We start from the raw sequence: 17,240 nt of genomic DNA, 5'->3' as shown, positions 1-17,240 counted from the left end.
TTCAGTCAATCCATGACCATGCCCATTCCTTCCCTTCTGACCAACTCTGAACACTTCAAAATCTGGCCACTTTTCTCTCATAAGCAAGTGTCGGGAAAGCCAAAAATATACAATCAGCAGATGATTTTTTAAATTATTTTCCCTTAAAACAAGAATCATATGGGGACAGTGCTTCTCTGGCAAAATCCTAGAGTTCTGCTTCTGACATTTGTTCCCAATCTGGTTACAGCTTTACAGTCTTCAAACATAACTTGGGAACATTGATATAAAGTTAGGATTCCTGCAGTTCAATGGGATAATTTACACTTTGTGAAGTGGAACAGGGACTACACCCAACCTGATTATCTTGTATCTATTCCAGCACTTAGTACAATCCTTGGAACATAATAAGCAGTCAATAAATACCACAATCATTATTATTATTATTATTTTCATAATGATTCTTGACCTCTAACTCTCTTGAAGATTTTAGACAGCAATCACCCAGTGCGTCATCATTTTCCCTCTTCTTGCTGATATCCTAGTTTCAAACTGAATTAAAACATTTCCTTACCAATTACTAAACATAACTTTTAGAATTTGCAGTTAAAAATGTACATTTTCCCACCTTTAGAAGAACATGTCCTAGAACTGGATCTATTGTCAATGAGTTGATGATAGATTTGAACCCCAAGTCTCCTTGTAAAATATTTGTCATAAACAGTTATCCAAGTGGATCCAGATAACCTCAATTAATTAATCAATCAATGGTATGTATTGAGCACTTACTGTGTGCAGAGCACTGTACTAAGCTCTTGGGATAGTACAATATAACAGAGTTGGTAGACAGATTCCCAGCCCACAAATGAGTTTACAGACTAGAAGGGGAGATAGACATTAATATAAATAAATAATTTATAATATATAATTTATAGGTACGTACATACAAGTGCTATGAAGCTGAGGGTGAGGTAAATAACAAAGGCTCAAAGATCACAGATCCAAGTGCATAGACAGTGAAGAAGGGAGAGAGAACCGGGGAAAACAGGGCTTAATTGGGGAAGGTGTCTAGAAGGAGATGTGACCTTAAACCACTCGAACCTTCCCATATCCAGCTCCTCGTACTCAGTACAAGTTCCCTAATGATCTTCTTATGTCCTTCTCTACTTCTTTTGTTTCCAGGAAAGCCTTTTGCCATCAACTGCACTGTTCGTTTCGGATTTCAAAACTCTTCTCTCCCACCCCAGCTGGTAGAATGGTATACAGATGACAAGGAGCAGCTTCTGCAAAAAGAAACTTGGTAAGAAAAAGAAGAGCTGATTAGATTGAGGACAAACCTCTAAAAGCTTCATCTTGTTACTGTCTGATTTTGAACAAATTCTACAAAATGACAATAATACAATTTCTAAAGAGAAACTGATGATACGAAGCAATCTGAGGAATGCCTTCACTTTGATCAGAGATACCAAGAATACCATTCTTCTGGCTTTAATCTGTGGGGAACAGAGCAAGACACTGAGGCAGATTTCCCCTCTGAATCTACAGTTTCATTCAAAAAAGCAGGAATTACACTTTCGTATCACAAGAGAGGAGCTGGTCCCTTGAATTTAAAGAAGAGACCCTATCAGGAGGCATGTTCTTACCATGAGTAATCTTAAGAAATCTCTTCCATAAAGTAGTACTATTGAAGTTTGGCATTTAGGTCAGCATTTGGACAAATTACTTAAGTTCTCTGTGCCTCATTTCTACTGTTCTCCCTCCTACTTAGACTGTAAGTCCCATAAGGGACAGGGATTTTGTCCAATCTAATTAACTTGTATCTGCCATAGCACTAAGAACAAAGTAAGTGCCTAAGCTTGTTGAGGGTAAAAAAATAATAATAATGGTATTTATTAAGTGCTTACTATATGCTGAGCACTGTTCTAAGCACTGCTGTAGATACAAGGTTAACAGGTTGTCCCACGTGGGGCTCACAATCTTAATCCCCATTTTACAGATGAGGGAACTGAAGCCCAGAGAAGTGAAGTGACTTGCCCAAAGTCACACAGCTGACAAGTGGCGGAGCCAGGATTCAAACCCATGACCTCTGGCTCCCGAGCCCGTGCTCTTTCCACTAAGCCACACTGTTTCTCAAGAACTTGTCTGTTAGTTCTCTTGCACTGTACTCTCCCAAGTGCTGAGTATGGTGCTCTGAACATAGTAAGCACTCAGTAAATACAATTGATTGATTACCAAATATCAAAACAAAACAAAACAAAAAAGCAGTTTTAGCAAGCCTCATTGGTGGGATAAGGTGGAGGAATTTTTCACCTCAGATGTATTACCATTCTTGTCAGTAGGATTTTGAGGGCTAGAGAACTCAGTCATGAACTTGTTTTATTTCAAAGTCATGCTAACAGAGTAACATCCTATCCTGGCTGAAAACCCAGTGAAAAGAGCAGAATTCTGGCAATCTGGAGATATGCATTCTTTCCTCAGCTCTGCCTGATGGAGATTTTCTAAGAGCAGTGAAGGTTTCTAGTTGAAGAAGCACCCATGACATTCTGTGGGACAGATGGACCCAGCAGGAATCCTGAGAAATAACTGGCAACAATGGTGGCAGAGAGGGCAGTGGTTACCCAGGCAAACACTTGTTGGATGATGATACCTTACTAAAGTTTTGGCACTATGCTATGGTCACTTTGTTCATAAATGGGTTCTGCTTGTGAAAAATCTTCATTTTCACTTCTTGGTGAGCTGCCTACTTGGTAGTTGGCACTCCATGCCCCATGGAGTCAAACATGACAGAGAGAGGCAGACTGGCAGTGCTTAAGCCAGTAGGATTGAATAAATTCCTTTAGGCAAGTTCTCAGTCTTTGAGTCTCAGGGGGGATTTGTCTGACTATCTCGATGGGAATGCCATCAGGAAAGTTCTCAGCCCACCTATTTAATAATTATGATATTTGTTAAGTGCTAGTTATGTGCCAGGTATTGTACTAAGCACTGGGGAGGATACAAGCAAATTGGGTTAGACAAAGTCCCTGTCCCAGGTGGGGCTCACAGTCTCAGATCCCCATTTTACAGATGAGGTAACTGAGGCACAGAGAAGTGAAGTGACTTACCCAAGGTCACACAGCAAACAAGTGGTGGAGCTGAGATTAAAACCCATGACCTTCAGACTCCCAGGCCCGTGGTATATCTACTATTCCATGCTAGACTGTGGACATGTGGGACAGGAACTATGACCAAACTGATAAACTTGTACCTATCCCGATGCATAGAACAGTGATTTGTACATAGTAAGCACTTAACAAGTACTATTACTATTATTATTGTTGTTGTTAATAATAATAATTATTAGTATTATCCTTTTTCTAGGCTAAAATTTTTTAAAAAATGGACATTCTCTTCCAGAATGCACATCTCTACCATTCATCTTCTGTGCTAATGAGAAATTATGGATTGCAAAACCAATTGATTAGAAAGGAGAAAAAACAGGATTAGTCTAAGGGCCCCATCAAATGACAGGGAGAGCCAGGAAATGGGTGTGGAGGGAATTTGTAGCAGAAATCTCAACTCAGAATTGATTGAGAGTATTTTCCTTCCTTAGTAAACTTACAACCACAGAGGAGCTCAAAATTTGCAAAGAAGTCAGACTGATAAAAGTAACTCCAAAAGATCTTCACAGAACGTTCCATTGTTTTGCTCAGAATGCTAACGGAAAAGTTGTCCAAGTCATCCGACTGAAAAGAAAACTGCCCAGAAAAAAAGGAGGTAAGGTGGAAACAGTCTTCTCAACTTTACTGTGTAATCCGCTTGCAGTTTGGGTAGCTCATGGCGGACAGAGATAGAAGCAATCCCTCAAAATGTGGCATTTGCCAACAATCTGAGAGGAAAGGCTTTACTCTTTGGAATTCATCATTTCCTGACACTGAGTAGGGCTTGGATCAATGGTACCCTGTCTCCCTCAGTGTTTTCAATCAATGTCCTGCCTCTAGAATTATGAGGCAGAGGAAGCAATGGCTCTGATTCGGGTCAGAGGCTGTAACCAAGTACTGAAGAGAAGTAGCCTGGCCTAGTGATAGTGCAAGGGTTTGGGAGTCAGAAAGTCCTTGGCTCTAGTCCCGGTTATGCCATTTGTCTGCTGTGTGACCCTGGGCAAGTCATTTAGCTTCTCTATATCTCAGCTACTTCAACTGTAAAATAGGGATTAAGACTGTGAGCCTCATGTGGTACATGGACTGTGTCTAACCTGATGAGTTATATTTACCCCAGTGCTTAGAACAGTGCCTGGCACTTAGTAAGCACTTAACAAATACCATTATTATCATTAATTATTTCCTAATGCCAAAGTGGTATGACTAGCTGAAATAAGCTTCTTGAGGGCAGGGCCTTATTAACCAATTCTATTGTACTCTACCCCGTGCTTAGAATGGTGCTTTGCACATAGTAAGCACTTAACAAATACCACCATCATCATCATCATCTCTCAATAAATACCATTGATTGATTGACTGATCTGAGCTGCATAGGTGTGGCAATGAACTCCTTGGATGCTCAGGGGATTCTGGCTGGGGGTAGGACTGCTTTTATTTTTTTCTTGAAATCCCCAGCCTCCCTCCTTTTCTCCCTCCTTCTCCCTGCAGAACGAGAAGGAGCAATCATACAGACCCCAGAAACGGACAAGGAGAAGTATAGGGGGTAACCCAGTGTATAATCTTGTTGCAAGGCATGTCATCATCCCATCACAGCCTGGCTCAAATGCTCGGTGTTGGGAAATTTTGGTAGGTCTAGTGTATTCTATACTGTTTATGATCTACAGAATAATAGCTGCACATTTTTAATTTTGATGCCGGGTAGGTGCCACTAAACTCTGCTGAACACAGTTTTAAGCTGACCTAGAATAACTAAGCAGGGCAAAAGTTTACTTCTACTCCCATTTCATACCTTTCTGTTTCTGATCTTGCTTTTTTTTAATGGTATTTGTTAAGTGCTTATTATGTGCCAGGCACTGTACTAAAATGCTGAAGTAGATACAAGATGATCAGGTTGGACACAGTCAGTCCCCATCCTACATGGGTCTCACAGTCTTAATCCCCATTTTACAGATGAGGTAACTGAGGCACCGAGAAGTTAAGTGACTTGCCCAAGGTCACATAGCAGGCAAGTGACAGAGCTGGGAATAGAACCCAGATCCTCTGGCTCCCAGACTCATGCACTTTCCACTAGACTTGCTTTGCTTGACTCCAATAGCTCTGTTCCTTTGCATTCTGGCCTGACTCTCTGCCTACTTGTCATCAGTGAATCAATCAATCAATGTCATTTATTGAACACTTAACCTTGTGCAGAGCACTGCAGTAAGTGCTTAGGATAGAACATACAACAGAGTTGGTAGACACGTTCTCTGCCCACAAGGAGCTTACAGTCCATAGGAGAAGCTCGTCTCATTTCAACCTTTTCCTTGCTCTCCCGCAGGAAGTCTCTTCCCAGAATCTCGACCCATCCACCCAACTCCTTGTGAAACAAAACCTTACCATTTCAATCTCCTTCCCTCATCTTTCCTACTTTTACTGCTCTCTCTCCCGCCTTCCCCCCTGTGACTATCGTGAGGGGTTGATGCCTAGCTCAGTGTTACTTTGGCTTAGAATGGGTGGGGCCCTGTTGTTGCAGGGACTTTGACCTACGTGTTATGTGGCACCATCACCATGCTCCTTGCAGTCCTGGTGGCAAGTGCTCTCATCTGCCTGTACTGGATCGAAATCGTCCTGCTATACCGGCGCTGTTGGGCCAAGGATGAAACACTGTGGGGTAAGACCCATCGTTCATGCTTGAGCTTTTCTTCCCCAAAAGAAGGAGGGGGTGGGGGTGGGCGGGAAGCAGTGCTGCAGCTCACACCCATTCTACTTCCCAAACTGACAAACAGCCACTGACTTCCTCAAGGTGCCCTACATTTGACCTTCTCCGAATTGAAAAGTTGAGGATCCCCTGCCTTTCCTGATCCCCACTGTAGTCTCTGTAAGAAACCTTGGTTTTTGGTGGGGATGAAGTGTTTCTGTTACATATATATATATATATATATATATATTTGTTATATAATAATAATGATGGCATTTATTAAGCACTTACTATGTGCAAAGCACTGTTCTAAGTGCTGGGGAGGTTACAAGGTGATCAGGTTGTCCCACAGGGGGCTCATAGTCTTAATCCTTATTTTACAAATGAGGTAACGGAGGCCCAGAGAAGTTAAGTGACTTGCCCACAATCACACAGCTCACAAGTGACAGAGTGGGATTTGAACCCATGACCTCTGACTCCAAAGCCCATGCTCTTTCCACTGAGCCATGCTGTTTCTCTATATACAATAGAGATATACAATATATATAAAATATACATACATACTTTATTCTCCCAAGCCCTTAGTAGAGTGCTCTGCACAGAGTAAACACTCAATAAATACAACTGATTGTAGATTGTATTTGACTATAGAGAAAGCACCAAAGAGAGTGAGTAAGGTAGATGCACCTACTCAGCCCACCCTTGCTATTTGGCTGTTTACTCCTCTTCCCAGGTGTTTCCTCTCCCATGAACCCCCATAACAGTTCCACCCTTCCCCAGAACTGCCATCCACAGGACTCCATCCTCTACCACCTCAGAGACAATTCTGCCAAGAGCCACTGGACTCTCCTTGCCATTAGCCTTTTTGATTTGACTGACCCATGGACAATTCAACCTTCTGCTGTGGTCATCATCTGCCTATTTTAATGTTGCTTTTGCATGTTAATTGTTAACTGCTCTCTATGATGTCATCTCTATCTGCCTATTTTATTATTGCTTTTGCATGTTAATTGTTAACTGCTCACTGTGATGTCATTTACCTTGCTGACCTCACCATGAACTATCAATTCCCCTGCTCCCATCTGCCCTTCCCAATCCTTCCCTTCCCCTTTCCCTCTCCCACCCAGCTTTTAGACTGCGAGCCTGTTGTTGGGTAGGGACCATCTCTATATGTTCCCAACTTGTACTTCCCAAGTGCTTAGTACAGTGCTATGCACACAGGTAGTGCTCAATAAATACGAATGAATGAATAAATGAAGGCAGTGTGTATCTGCACGGAAGGGCAGGTGAAGATATTTGCCCCTAGCCTGGGGTGGGGAGGCACTTCACCTTTCCCACACACTGAGGCCCTGGGGCACCTGAATTAGAACCCAAATAAATCACAAATGGCATGTAACCATAAATTCTTATTTTTAAGCATAACTTTGCATTCCCTCTACTTTAGATTCAGAGCTCCTTGCAGGACAGGGACTATGTCCAATATGTTTACCCTGTATATACCCCAGCACTTTAGAAGAGTGCATGGTACATAGCACATAATGCTTAATGAATATCATCATCATCATCATCATCAATCGTATTTATTGGGTGCTTACTGTGTGCAGAGCACTGGACTAAGCGCTTGGGAAGTACAAGTTGGCAACATATAGAGACAGTCCCTACCCAACAGTGGGCTCACAGTCTAAAAGGGGGAGACAGAGAACAAAACCAAACATACTAACAAAATAAAATAAATAGAATAGATATGTACAAGTATAAATAAATAAATAAATAAATAGAGTAACAAATATGTACAAACATATATACATATATACAGGTGCTGTGGGGAAGGGAAGGAGGTAAGATGGGGGGATGGAGAGGGGGACGAGGGGGAGAGGAAGGAAGGGGCTCAGTCTGGGAAGGCCTCCTGGAGGAGGTGAGCTCTCAGTAGGGCCTTGAAGGGAGGAAGAGAGCTAGCTTTGCGGATGGGCAGAGGGAGGGCATTCCAGGCCAGGGGGATGATGTGGGCAGGGGGAAGATGGCGGGACAGGTGAGAATGAGGTACGGTGAGGAGATTAGCAGCAGAGGAGCGGAGGGTGCGGGGTGGGCTGTAGAAGGAGAGAAGGGAGGTGAAGTAGGAGGGGGCGAGGTGATGGACAGCCTTGAAGCCCAGGGTGAGGAGTTTCTGCCTGATGCGCAGATTGACTGGTAGCCACTGGAGATTTTTGAGGAGTGGAGTAACATGCCCAGAGCGTTTCTGGACAAAAGATAATCCGGGCAGCAGCATGAAGTATGGATTGAAGTGGGGAGAGACATGAGGATGGGAGATCAGAGAGAAGGCTGATGCAGTAGTCCAGACGGGATAGGATGAGAGCTTGAACGAGCAGGGTAGCGGTATGGATGGAGAGGAAAGGGCGGATCTTGGCAATGTTGCGGAGCTGAGACCGACAGGTTTTGGTAACGTCTTGGATGTGAGGGATGAATGAGAGAGCGGAGTCGAGGATGACACCAAGGTTGCGGGCTTGTGAGACGGGAAGGATGGTAGTGCCGTCAACAGAGATGGGAAAGTCAGGGAGAGGGCAGGGTTTGGGAGGGAAGACAAGGAGTTCAGTCTTGGACATGTTGAGTTTTAGGTGGCGGGCAGACATCCAAATGGAGATGTCCTGAAGGCAGGAGGAGATGCGAGCCTGGAGAGAGGGGGAGAGAGCAGGGGCAGAGATGTAGATCTAGGTGTCATCAGCGTAGAGATGATAGTTGAAGCCGTGGGAGCGAATAATACTACAATACTACAATTATACTACAATAATAATACTACAATTATTACTGTCATTACAACTAATCATATTAATAACAGTTTATGCTGCATTATTTCTGAAATTTTGAGGAATATTTGGGGCAGTTTGGGAAAAATACAAAATTTCTCCTGAATTAGGACTGTCCTGGCTAAACTGTTTCCCTACAGTGACCTAGCCCTTATTCAATGTAACACTTGGCTTTCCAGAACCCAGCTGATGCTTGGTCAGTGCATACTGACTTTAGATCCCATAGAACTCGGGTTTTCAGACTGTGAATTTCCCATAATTCTAGGGAACTTCAATCTCACACTTTCTCTCTCTCCCCCACCCTCTCAGTCAGTAAAAGAGAAAAGACAAACATTCAAGCTAGAACTTGTGACTTGGTGACGTGATTTTCAACAAAATAATATGGTCCATGCAGTAATGAAATACATCGGCCACAGAATCAGAGAAATGGTTCTATTGAAAGCCCTTACACTGACCATTTTTTAACGGTATTTGTTAAGCACTTAATATATGCCAGGCACTGTACTAAGCGCTGGGGCAGATACAAGCCAATCAGACTGGACAGAGTCCATGTCCCATATGGGGATCATTGTCTTAATTCCAATTCTGCAACTGAGACACAGACCAGCCAAGTGACCCACCCAAAGTCACAAAGCAGACATGGGTCAGATCTGGGACCAGAATCAAAACTGCCTAGTCAACAATAAACTCTGAATTGTCCTGTTAATCTCCATCCCAATTTCCAACTCCATCTCAGGGCAGAACAGCATTAGCTGACATCTTGTAGTTTCCTCCAGTTCCGAGATTTGATATTCTCAAGGGAAGGGGCCATGATATAGTGTGAGCTAAGAGAGAGCTATTCAGTCAGGAGTTTAAGCAATCTTGGGACATCAGATTACAGCTGCCATGCCGCTGGTGTAGTGGGCCTGAGAGGCAGAAACTCATGGGTTCCAATCCTGGCTCCACCACTTGTCTGCTGTGTGACCTTAGCCAAGTCACTTCACTTCTCTGTGCCTCAGTTACCTCATCTAAAAAATGGGGATTGAAATTGTGAGCCCCATGTGGGATAAAATTTATTTTATTTTGTTAGTATGTTTGGTTTTGTTCTCTGTCTCCCCCTTTAAGACTGTGAGCCCACTGTTGGGTAGGGACTGTCTGTATATGTTGCCAACTTGTACTTTCCAAGCACTTAGTACACTGGTCTGCACACAGTAAGCGCTCAATAAATACGATTGATTGATTGATTTGATAGGGACTGTTTCCAGCCAGATTTGCTTGTATCCACTCCAGCGCTTAGTACAATGCCTGGCACGTAGTAAACTCTTAACAAAAGTCATAATTATGATTATGATTATTTCTTGCTGAGCTCACCAATGGAGTGAGCACTCTGCAGGGGGACGAGCAAGAAGTGGAGCAGGCAGAAAAACTATTACTAGTGCTGCCACCAACAGCTTCCCCAGATTGTGTACCTCTGGAAACCACAATGGGGCTACTGTTGGCACTTGCGAAAGTGCTCTCCATTTACTGGTGCGGAAGTAACATGTGTATTATGTGTGTTACGGGATAGTCCGTGTTAACTTCCTACAGAACCTATTGCAGAAGTCCTCAAACCTTAGAACATTTCACCATGACCCTCCCTTTGATCTTGTTGTTCCATCATCATCAATCGTATTTATTGAGCGCTATGTGCAGAGCACTGTACTAAGTGCTTAAAACACTGTTCTAAGCACTGGGGAGGTTACAAGGTGATCAGGTTGTCCCACGGAGGGGCTCACAGTCTTAATCCCCATTTTATGATGAGGTAACTGAGGCCCAGAGAAGTGAAGTGACTTGCCCAAAGTCACACAGCTGACAATTGGTGGAGCCGGGATTTGAACCCATGACCTCTGACTCCAAAGCCTGGACTCTTTCCACTGAGCCACGCTGCTTCCAGCAAGCCTTGTTGTGTTCCTTTAATAATAATAATCGTGATATTTGTTAAGCACTTACTATGTGCCAGGCACTGTACTAGCACTGGGGTGGGGATACAAGCAAATCTGCCAAGCTGGCTCCCTTCCTTCCTTCAAAGCCTTACTGAGAGCTCACCTCCTCCAGGAGGCCTTCCCAGACTGAGCCCCCTTTTTCCTCTCCTCCTCCGCATCCACCCCACCCTACCTCCTTCCCCTCCCCACAGCACTTGTATATATATTTGTACAGATTTATTACTCTATTTATTTTACTTGTACATATTTACTATTCTATTTATTTTGTTAATGATGTGCATATAGCTACAATTATATTTATTCTGACGATTTTGACACCTGTCTACATGTTTTGCTTTGTTGTATATCTCCCCCTTCTACAATGTGAGCCTGTTATTGGGTAGGGACTGTCTCTATATGTTGCTGACTTGTACTTCCCAAGCGCTTAGTTCAGTGTTCTGAACACAGTAAGTGCTCAATAAATACGATTGAATGAATGAATGAATGAAAGCAAATCAGGTTGGACATAGTCCCTGTCCCTCGTGGAGATCACAGTCTCAAACCCCACTTTACAGATGAGGTAACTGAGGCCCAGAGAAGTGAAGTGGCTTGCCCAAGGTCACACAGCAGACAAGTGTTGGAGCTGAGATTAGAACCCGTGACCTTCTTGACACTCAGAGAAGCACTGTGGCTTAGTGGAAAGAGCACAGGCTTGGGAGTCAGAGGTCATGGGTTCTAATTCCGGCTCCACTACTTGTCAGCTGTGTGACTTTGGGCAAATCACTTCACTTCTCTGTGCCTCAGTTACCACATCTATAAAATGGGAATTGAGATTTTGAGCCGCAACTGGGACAACGTGATTACCTTGTATCTACTCCAGTGCTTAGAACAGTGCTTGGCACATAGTAAGTACTTAACAAATACCATGAGAAGCAGTATGGCTTAGTGGAAATGATAATAATAATTAAGAGCACAGACTTGGGAGTCAGAAGTCATGGGTTCTAATCTCAGCTCTGCCACTTAGCTGTGCGACTTTGGATAATTCACTTAACCTTTCTGTGCCTCAGTTACCTCATCTGTAAAATGACAATTAAGACTGTGAGCCCCACATGGGACAACCTGATTACCTTGTATCTATTCCAGTGTTTACAACAGTGCTTGGCACATAGTAAGAGCTTAACAAATACCATTATTATTACCCAGGCCTGGGCTCTATCCACTATGCCATCTTCTCTCAGGTCTCCATGAATACACTTTCGAGCCCTGGAACTTAGTGGCTGAAGCCGAGGGACAGGATGCTGGGAACTTAAAATGAAAACACTATCCAAAAAGGTGTTTGGTGCCGAATCAGTGCTGGACAGCTGAAAACCCTACAAAGAGCCACTCTAAACAAGCAACAGCCTGGCACTCATTAAACATATGGTAATTGGTGGGATGGCAGCAGTGAAAAGTGATTTCACTTCTCACCTCCTCCAGCTGTTACTGCTCCGGCCAGGATTCTCCCGAGTAGAGGAGAAAAGTCGGTGGTTGGAGGGGCTGCTTGTATGTGCAGAATTGGGTAAGGTGAAGAAAGAGAGGGCTCTTCGAGTGTAAGCTTGAAACTGCAAGTAACAATTTCTTTAAAAAGTTGAAAACCTCTGGTTCCTGATCTAGCAACCCAACCTCATTATAATCCAATTAGGATATCACTGAGATCCAGAAGTCCTGCATAATCCTCATATTTAGGGGGAAATTCCAAAGCTTCAGGTCCATTAATTTACTATAATAACAACAATAATTGTGGTAGTTGTTAATCAATCAATCAATCGTATTTATTGAGCGCTTACTATGTGCAGAGCACTGTACTAAGCGCTTGGGAAGTACAAATTGGCATCACATAGAGACAGTCCCTACCCAACAGTGGGCTCACAGTCTAAAAGGGGGAGACAGAGAACATAACCAAACATACCAACAAAATAAAATAAGTAGGATAGAAATGTACAAGTAAAATAAATAAATAAATAAATAAATAGAGTAATAAATACGTACAACCATATATACATATATACAGGTGCTGTGGGGAAGGGAAGGAGGTAAGACGGGGGGATGGAGAGGGGGACGAGGGGGAGAGGAAAGAAGGGGCTCAGTCTGGGAAGGCCTCCTGGAGGAGGTGAGCTCTCAGCAGGGCCTTGAAGGGAGGAAGAGAGCTAGCTTGGCGGATGGGCAGAGGGAGGGCATTCCAGGCCCGGGGGATGACGTGGGCCGGGGGTCGATGGCGGGACAGGCGAGAGCGAGGTACAGTGAGGAGATTAGTGGTGGAGGAGCGGAGGGTGCGGGCTGGGCAGTAGAAGGAGAGAAGGGAGGTGAGGTAGGAGGGGGCGAGGGGATGGACAGCCTTGAAGCCCAGGGTGAGGAGTTTCTGCTTGATGCGCAGATTGATCGGTAGCCATTGGAGGTTTTTGAGGAGGGGAGTAATATGTCCAGAGCGTTTCTGGACAAAGATAATCCGGGCAGCAGCATGAAGTATGGATTGAAGTGGAGAGAGACACGAGGATGGGAGATCAGAGAGAAGGCTAGTGCAGTAGTCCAGACGGGATAGGATGAGAGCTTGAATGAGCAGGGTAGCAGTTTGGATGGAGAGGAAAGGGCGGATCTTGGCAATGTTGCGGAGCTGAGACCGGCAGGTTTTAAGCACTTACTATATGCCAGGCACTGTAATTAAGCACCGGGGTGGATACAAGCAAATCAGGTTGGACACAGTCCCTGTCCCTCTTGGAGATCACCCTCTCAATCCCCATTTTACAGATGAGGGAACTGAGGCCCAGAGAAATGAAGTGACTTGTCCAAGGTCGTACAGCAGACAAGTGAGGAGCTAGGATTAGAACCCACAACTTAATTACTCTATTTATTACTATTATTTATTACTCTATTACTCTATTTGTTCTACTTATACATATTCATTCTGTTTTATTTTGTTAATATATTTTGTTTTGTTGTCCGTCTCCCCCTTCTAGACTGTGAGCCCGCTGTTGGGTGGGGACCGTCTCTATATGTTCCCAGCTTGTACTTCCCAAGCGCTTAGTCCAGTGCTCTGCACACAGTAAGTGCTCAATAAGTACGATTGAATGAATGAATGAATACTCCAAGTCCCATGGTCTATCCACTAGGCCATGCTGCTTCTCTTATCCATCTAACAGTGGTGCATAGCAGCAATTCAGGTCATATGTTGGCCCACCTAGAAAGTCCTACATCCACTCAGGAGAAACCATATTCAAATTGTTTTCTACCTACGTCTTAAGCGATCAGGCCTTTTTCCATTAGACCTGTGTTCTTGCAACACTTGATTTTCAAATACACATTCAAGTCCCTGAACTCAAAGGAGTATACTCTACAACTCTGTTCAGGTAATTATTCACCCAGCCTTATGTAGAATAGATGTCCTGGTCGTCAAGTGTCGCTCTTCTCATCCCCCTGATCGGTTTAACAATTTATAGCGAAGACTGAGTTGGAGTGGGTGTTGGGAAAGGGAAGTTGTGATGCTTGATTAATGTCACAGTTCCCTCTGCTGGTTAAGTAAAAAAATCGACTTATGGCCCTATTCCTCAAAGAATCCTTAGGACTTAGATTTCTGCCATTCGTAACCAATCAATCAATCGTATTTATTGAGCTCTTTCTGTGTGCAGAGCACTGTAATAAGCGTTTGGGAGAGTACAATACAACAATATAACAGTGTCAGTAGTAACGTTCCCTGACCACAATGAGTTTACCCAGAATAGAACCAGATTTCAAACATGAGCGTGCCATCACCAGGCAGATGGCAGAGTAATAATAGTAATAATAATTATGGCATTTGCTAAGGCTTTATTATGTGCCGGGCACTACACTAAGCGCTGGGGTGGATACAAGCAAATCAGGTTGGACACAGTCCCTGTCCCACATGAGGCTAGCAGTGTTAATCCCCATTTTACAGATGACGGAACTGAGGCCCAGAGAAGTGAAGTGACTTGCTCAGGTCACAGAGCAGACAAGCGGTGGAGCCAGGATTAGAACCCATGACCTTCTGACTCTCAGGCCCGTGCTCTATCCACTAAGCCATGTTGCTTCTCCATGAATACACCATGGAAACAGAAGTGCACTGAACATAGTTGCAGGGTCCCAGTGGAAAGATCAGAGAACTGGGTATGAGGAGACCCAAATTCTAATCACAGCCCTGCCTTGTGGCCTTAGACAGGTGACTTAACCCCTCTGTGCCTCAAGTCCCTCACCTGTAAAATGGGAATAAGATACTTGCTTCTCTCTACCTCTTAATCTGTAGCCCAGGATGGAGCAGGAACTGCACCTAATCTGATTATCCAGTATCTTTCCCAGTGCTGAGCACAGTCCTTAACACATAATGACCACTTAATAAATGCTGTTATTACTATTAATATTTTAAAATTCAGAAAATAAATGATAAACTGAAATTAAGTTTATCAAAACAAATATAGAAGCAGGAAAGTTCAAGCATGTGAAGAGGGAAAAAATCGAATTGGAACACTTCTATGGGAATATCCATAAATTGAGAAAAGAAAATTTACTTTGAGAATCGCACAGGATAAAATGCAAGCAATGCTTTCATAAAGCTGTTAATGAGCAGCATAAATCAGTAGGTCATAAATATAGCAATCAAGTTCAAAGGGTCTCCCTAGGTCATGTAAACTGGCAGCTTTCTGAACCCTCCAGTTGGTTGTAACGGAACATTCTGCATTCATTCATTCAATCGTATTTATTGAGCACTTACTGTGTGCAGAGCACTGTATTAAGTGCTTGGGAAGTACAAGTCGGCAACATATAGAGACGGTCCCTACCCAACAATAAGCTCACAGTCTAGAAGAGGGAGACAGACAACAAAACAAAACATGTAGACAGGTGTCGAAAAGGTCAGAACAAATAGAATTAAAGCTATATGCACATCATTAAAAACATAAATAGAATAGTAAATATGTACAATTAAAATAAATACAGTAATAAATCTGTACAAACATATATACAGGTGCTGTGGGAAGGGAAAGGAGGTAGGGTGGGGGTGGGGAGGAGGAGAGGAAAAAGGGGGCTCAGTCTGGGAAGGCCTCTTGGAGGAGGTGAGCTCTCAGTAGGGTTTTGAAGGGAGGAAGAGAGCTATCTTGTTGTATGTGTGGAGGGAGGGCATTCCAGGCCAGGAGGAGGACATGGGCTGGGGGTCTACAGCTGGACAGGTGAGAATGAGGTACAGTGAGGAGGTTAGTGGCAGAGGAGCGGAGGGTGTGGGCTGGTCTGTAGAAGGAGAGAAGGGAGGTGAGGTAGGAGGGGGTGAGGTGATGGAGAGCCTTGAAGCCGAGATCGAGGAGTTTTTGCTTGATTTGTAGGTTGACACGCAGCCACTGGAGATTTTTGAGGAGGAGAGTAACATGCCCAGAGCATTTCTGTGCAAAGATAATGTAGGCAGCAGAGTGAAGTATAGACGGAAGTGCAGCGAGACAGGAGGATGGGAGATCAGAGAGGAGGCTGATGCAGTAATCCAGTCGGTATAGGATGAGAGACTGAACCAGCAAGGTAGTGGTTTGGATGAAGAGGAAAGGGCAGATCTTGGCGATGTTGTGGAGGTGAGACTGGCAGGTTTTGGTGACGGATTGGATGTGTGGGGTAAACGAGAGAGCGGAGTCGAGGATTTGTTAAGCATTTGTTAAGTGCTTACTATGTGCAAAGCACTGTTCTAAGCGCTGGGGGAGGTTACAAGGTGATCAAGTTGTCCCACAGGGGGCTCACAGTTTTAATCCCCATTTCACAGATGAGGTAACTGAGGCACAGAGAAGTGAAGTGACTTGCCCAAAGTCACACAGCTGACAGTTGGCAGAGCCGGGATTTGAACCCATGTTCTCTGACTCCAAAGCCCGTGTTCTTTCCACTGAGCCACACTGCTTCTCCAAGGATGACACCAAGGTTGCAGGCTTGTGAGACGGGAAGGATGGTAGTGCCATCTACAGTGATGGGAAAGTCAGGGAGAGGGCAGGGTTTGGGAGGAAAGGTAAGGAGTTTATTTTTGACATATTGAGTTTTAGATGGTGGGCAGACATCCAGATGGAGATGTCCTGCAGATTCGATCCTGTATGGATATCTGATTTCACGTGACAGAGGGACAGCTGGCCTTGGTTGTGTAGAGTGTGAGGGTCCATATATCAAAAATAGAAACTAACACACATTTTCTTCTTGTTTTATCTCCATTAGATAGGAAAGAGTATGATGCCTTCGTGTCATATGCTAAGTCGGATTCTTCTGAAAGCCCAGACTCTCTGCCTCTCAGTGAAGAAAGCTTTGCACTAGACTTTCTCCCCAGTGTGCTGGAAAAGATGTATGGCTACAAACTGTGTTTGTTTGAAAGAGATATGCTTCCTGGAGGAGGTAGGATTCCACTTCCTAGGGGAAATGAGGCGGGCAAAGACAGCAGGGGCTGGCTGGTGTTAGATGTGAAGGTCGTTTCAGCTTCCTGATCCACCCAGATGCTGCCTCAAGGGGTCCACTTGCTTTTCCTGGTTCCATAGAAAAAGGACTGGCTAGCAAGTATCCCTGTAGGCCAGCGCAGATGTCAGCCGGTATGACTGGACTGAGAGCATTCCCTCCCTAGTACTACTATCAGCAATATTAAGGCACTCATGGTTATTGAGCACTGGATTGAGCATGGACATAGGTGTAAAGTCCAGGGGATGATGGG

General features: G+C 44.1%; 1 protein-coding gene across 1 annotated transcript in view; it reads left to right on the top strand.

The window, feature by feature from the left end:
- LOC119921685 (interleukin 18 receptor accessory protein) overlaps window positions 1-17,240 on the top strand; it is a 37,364-nt gene that overhangs the window by 18,258 nt on the left and 1,866 nt on the right. Inside the window, exons 6-9 of the mRNA XM_038741767.1 lie at window positions 1,162-1,279; window positions 3,569-3,732; window positions 5,629-5,766; window positions 16,757-16,930. Coding sequence (XP_038597695.1) covers window positions 1,162-1,279; window positions 3,569-3,732; window positions 5,629-5,766; window positions 16,757-16,930 — 594 coding nt within the window. The remainder of the gene's footprint in view (window positions 1-1,161; window positions 1,280-3,568; window positions 3,733-5,628; window positions 5,767-16,756; window positions 16,931-17,240) is intronic.

The sequence above is a fragment of the Tachyglossus aculeatus genome, chromosome 2 (assembly GCF_015852505.1).
Source record: "Tachyglossus aculeatus isolate mTacAcu1 chromosome 2, mTacAcu1.pri, whole genome shotgun sequence".
Classification (NCBI taxonomy): Eukaryota; Metazoa; Chordata; class Mammalia; order Monotremata; family Tachyglossidae; genus Tachyglossus; species Tachyglossus aculeatus.
The sequence above is the reverse complement of the archived record's forward strand: the minus strand, read 5'-3'. Positions and strand labels throughout refer to the sequence as shown.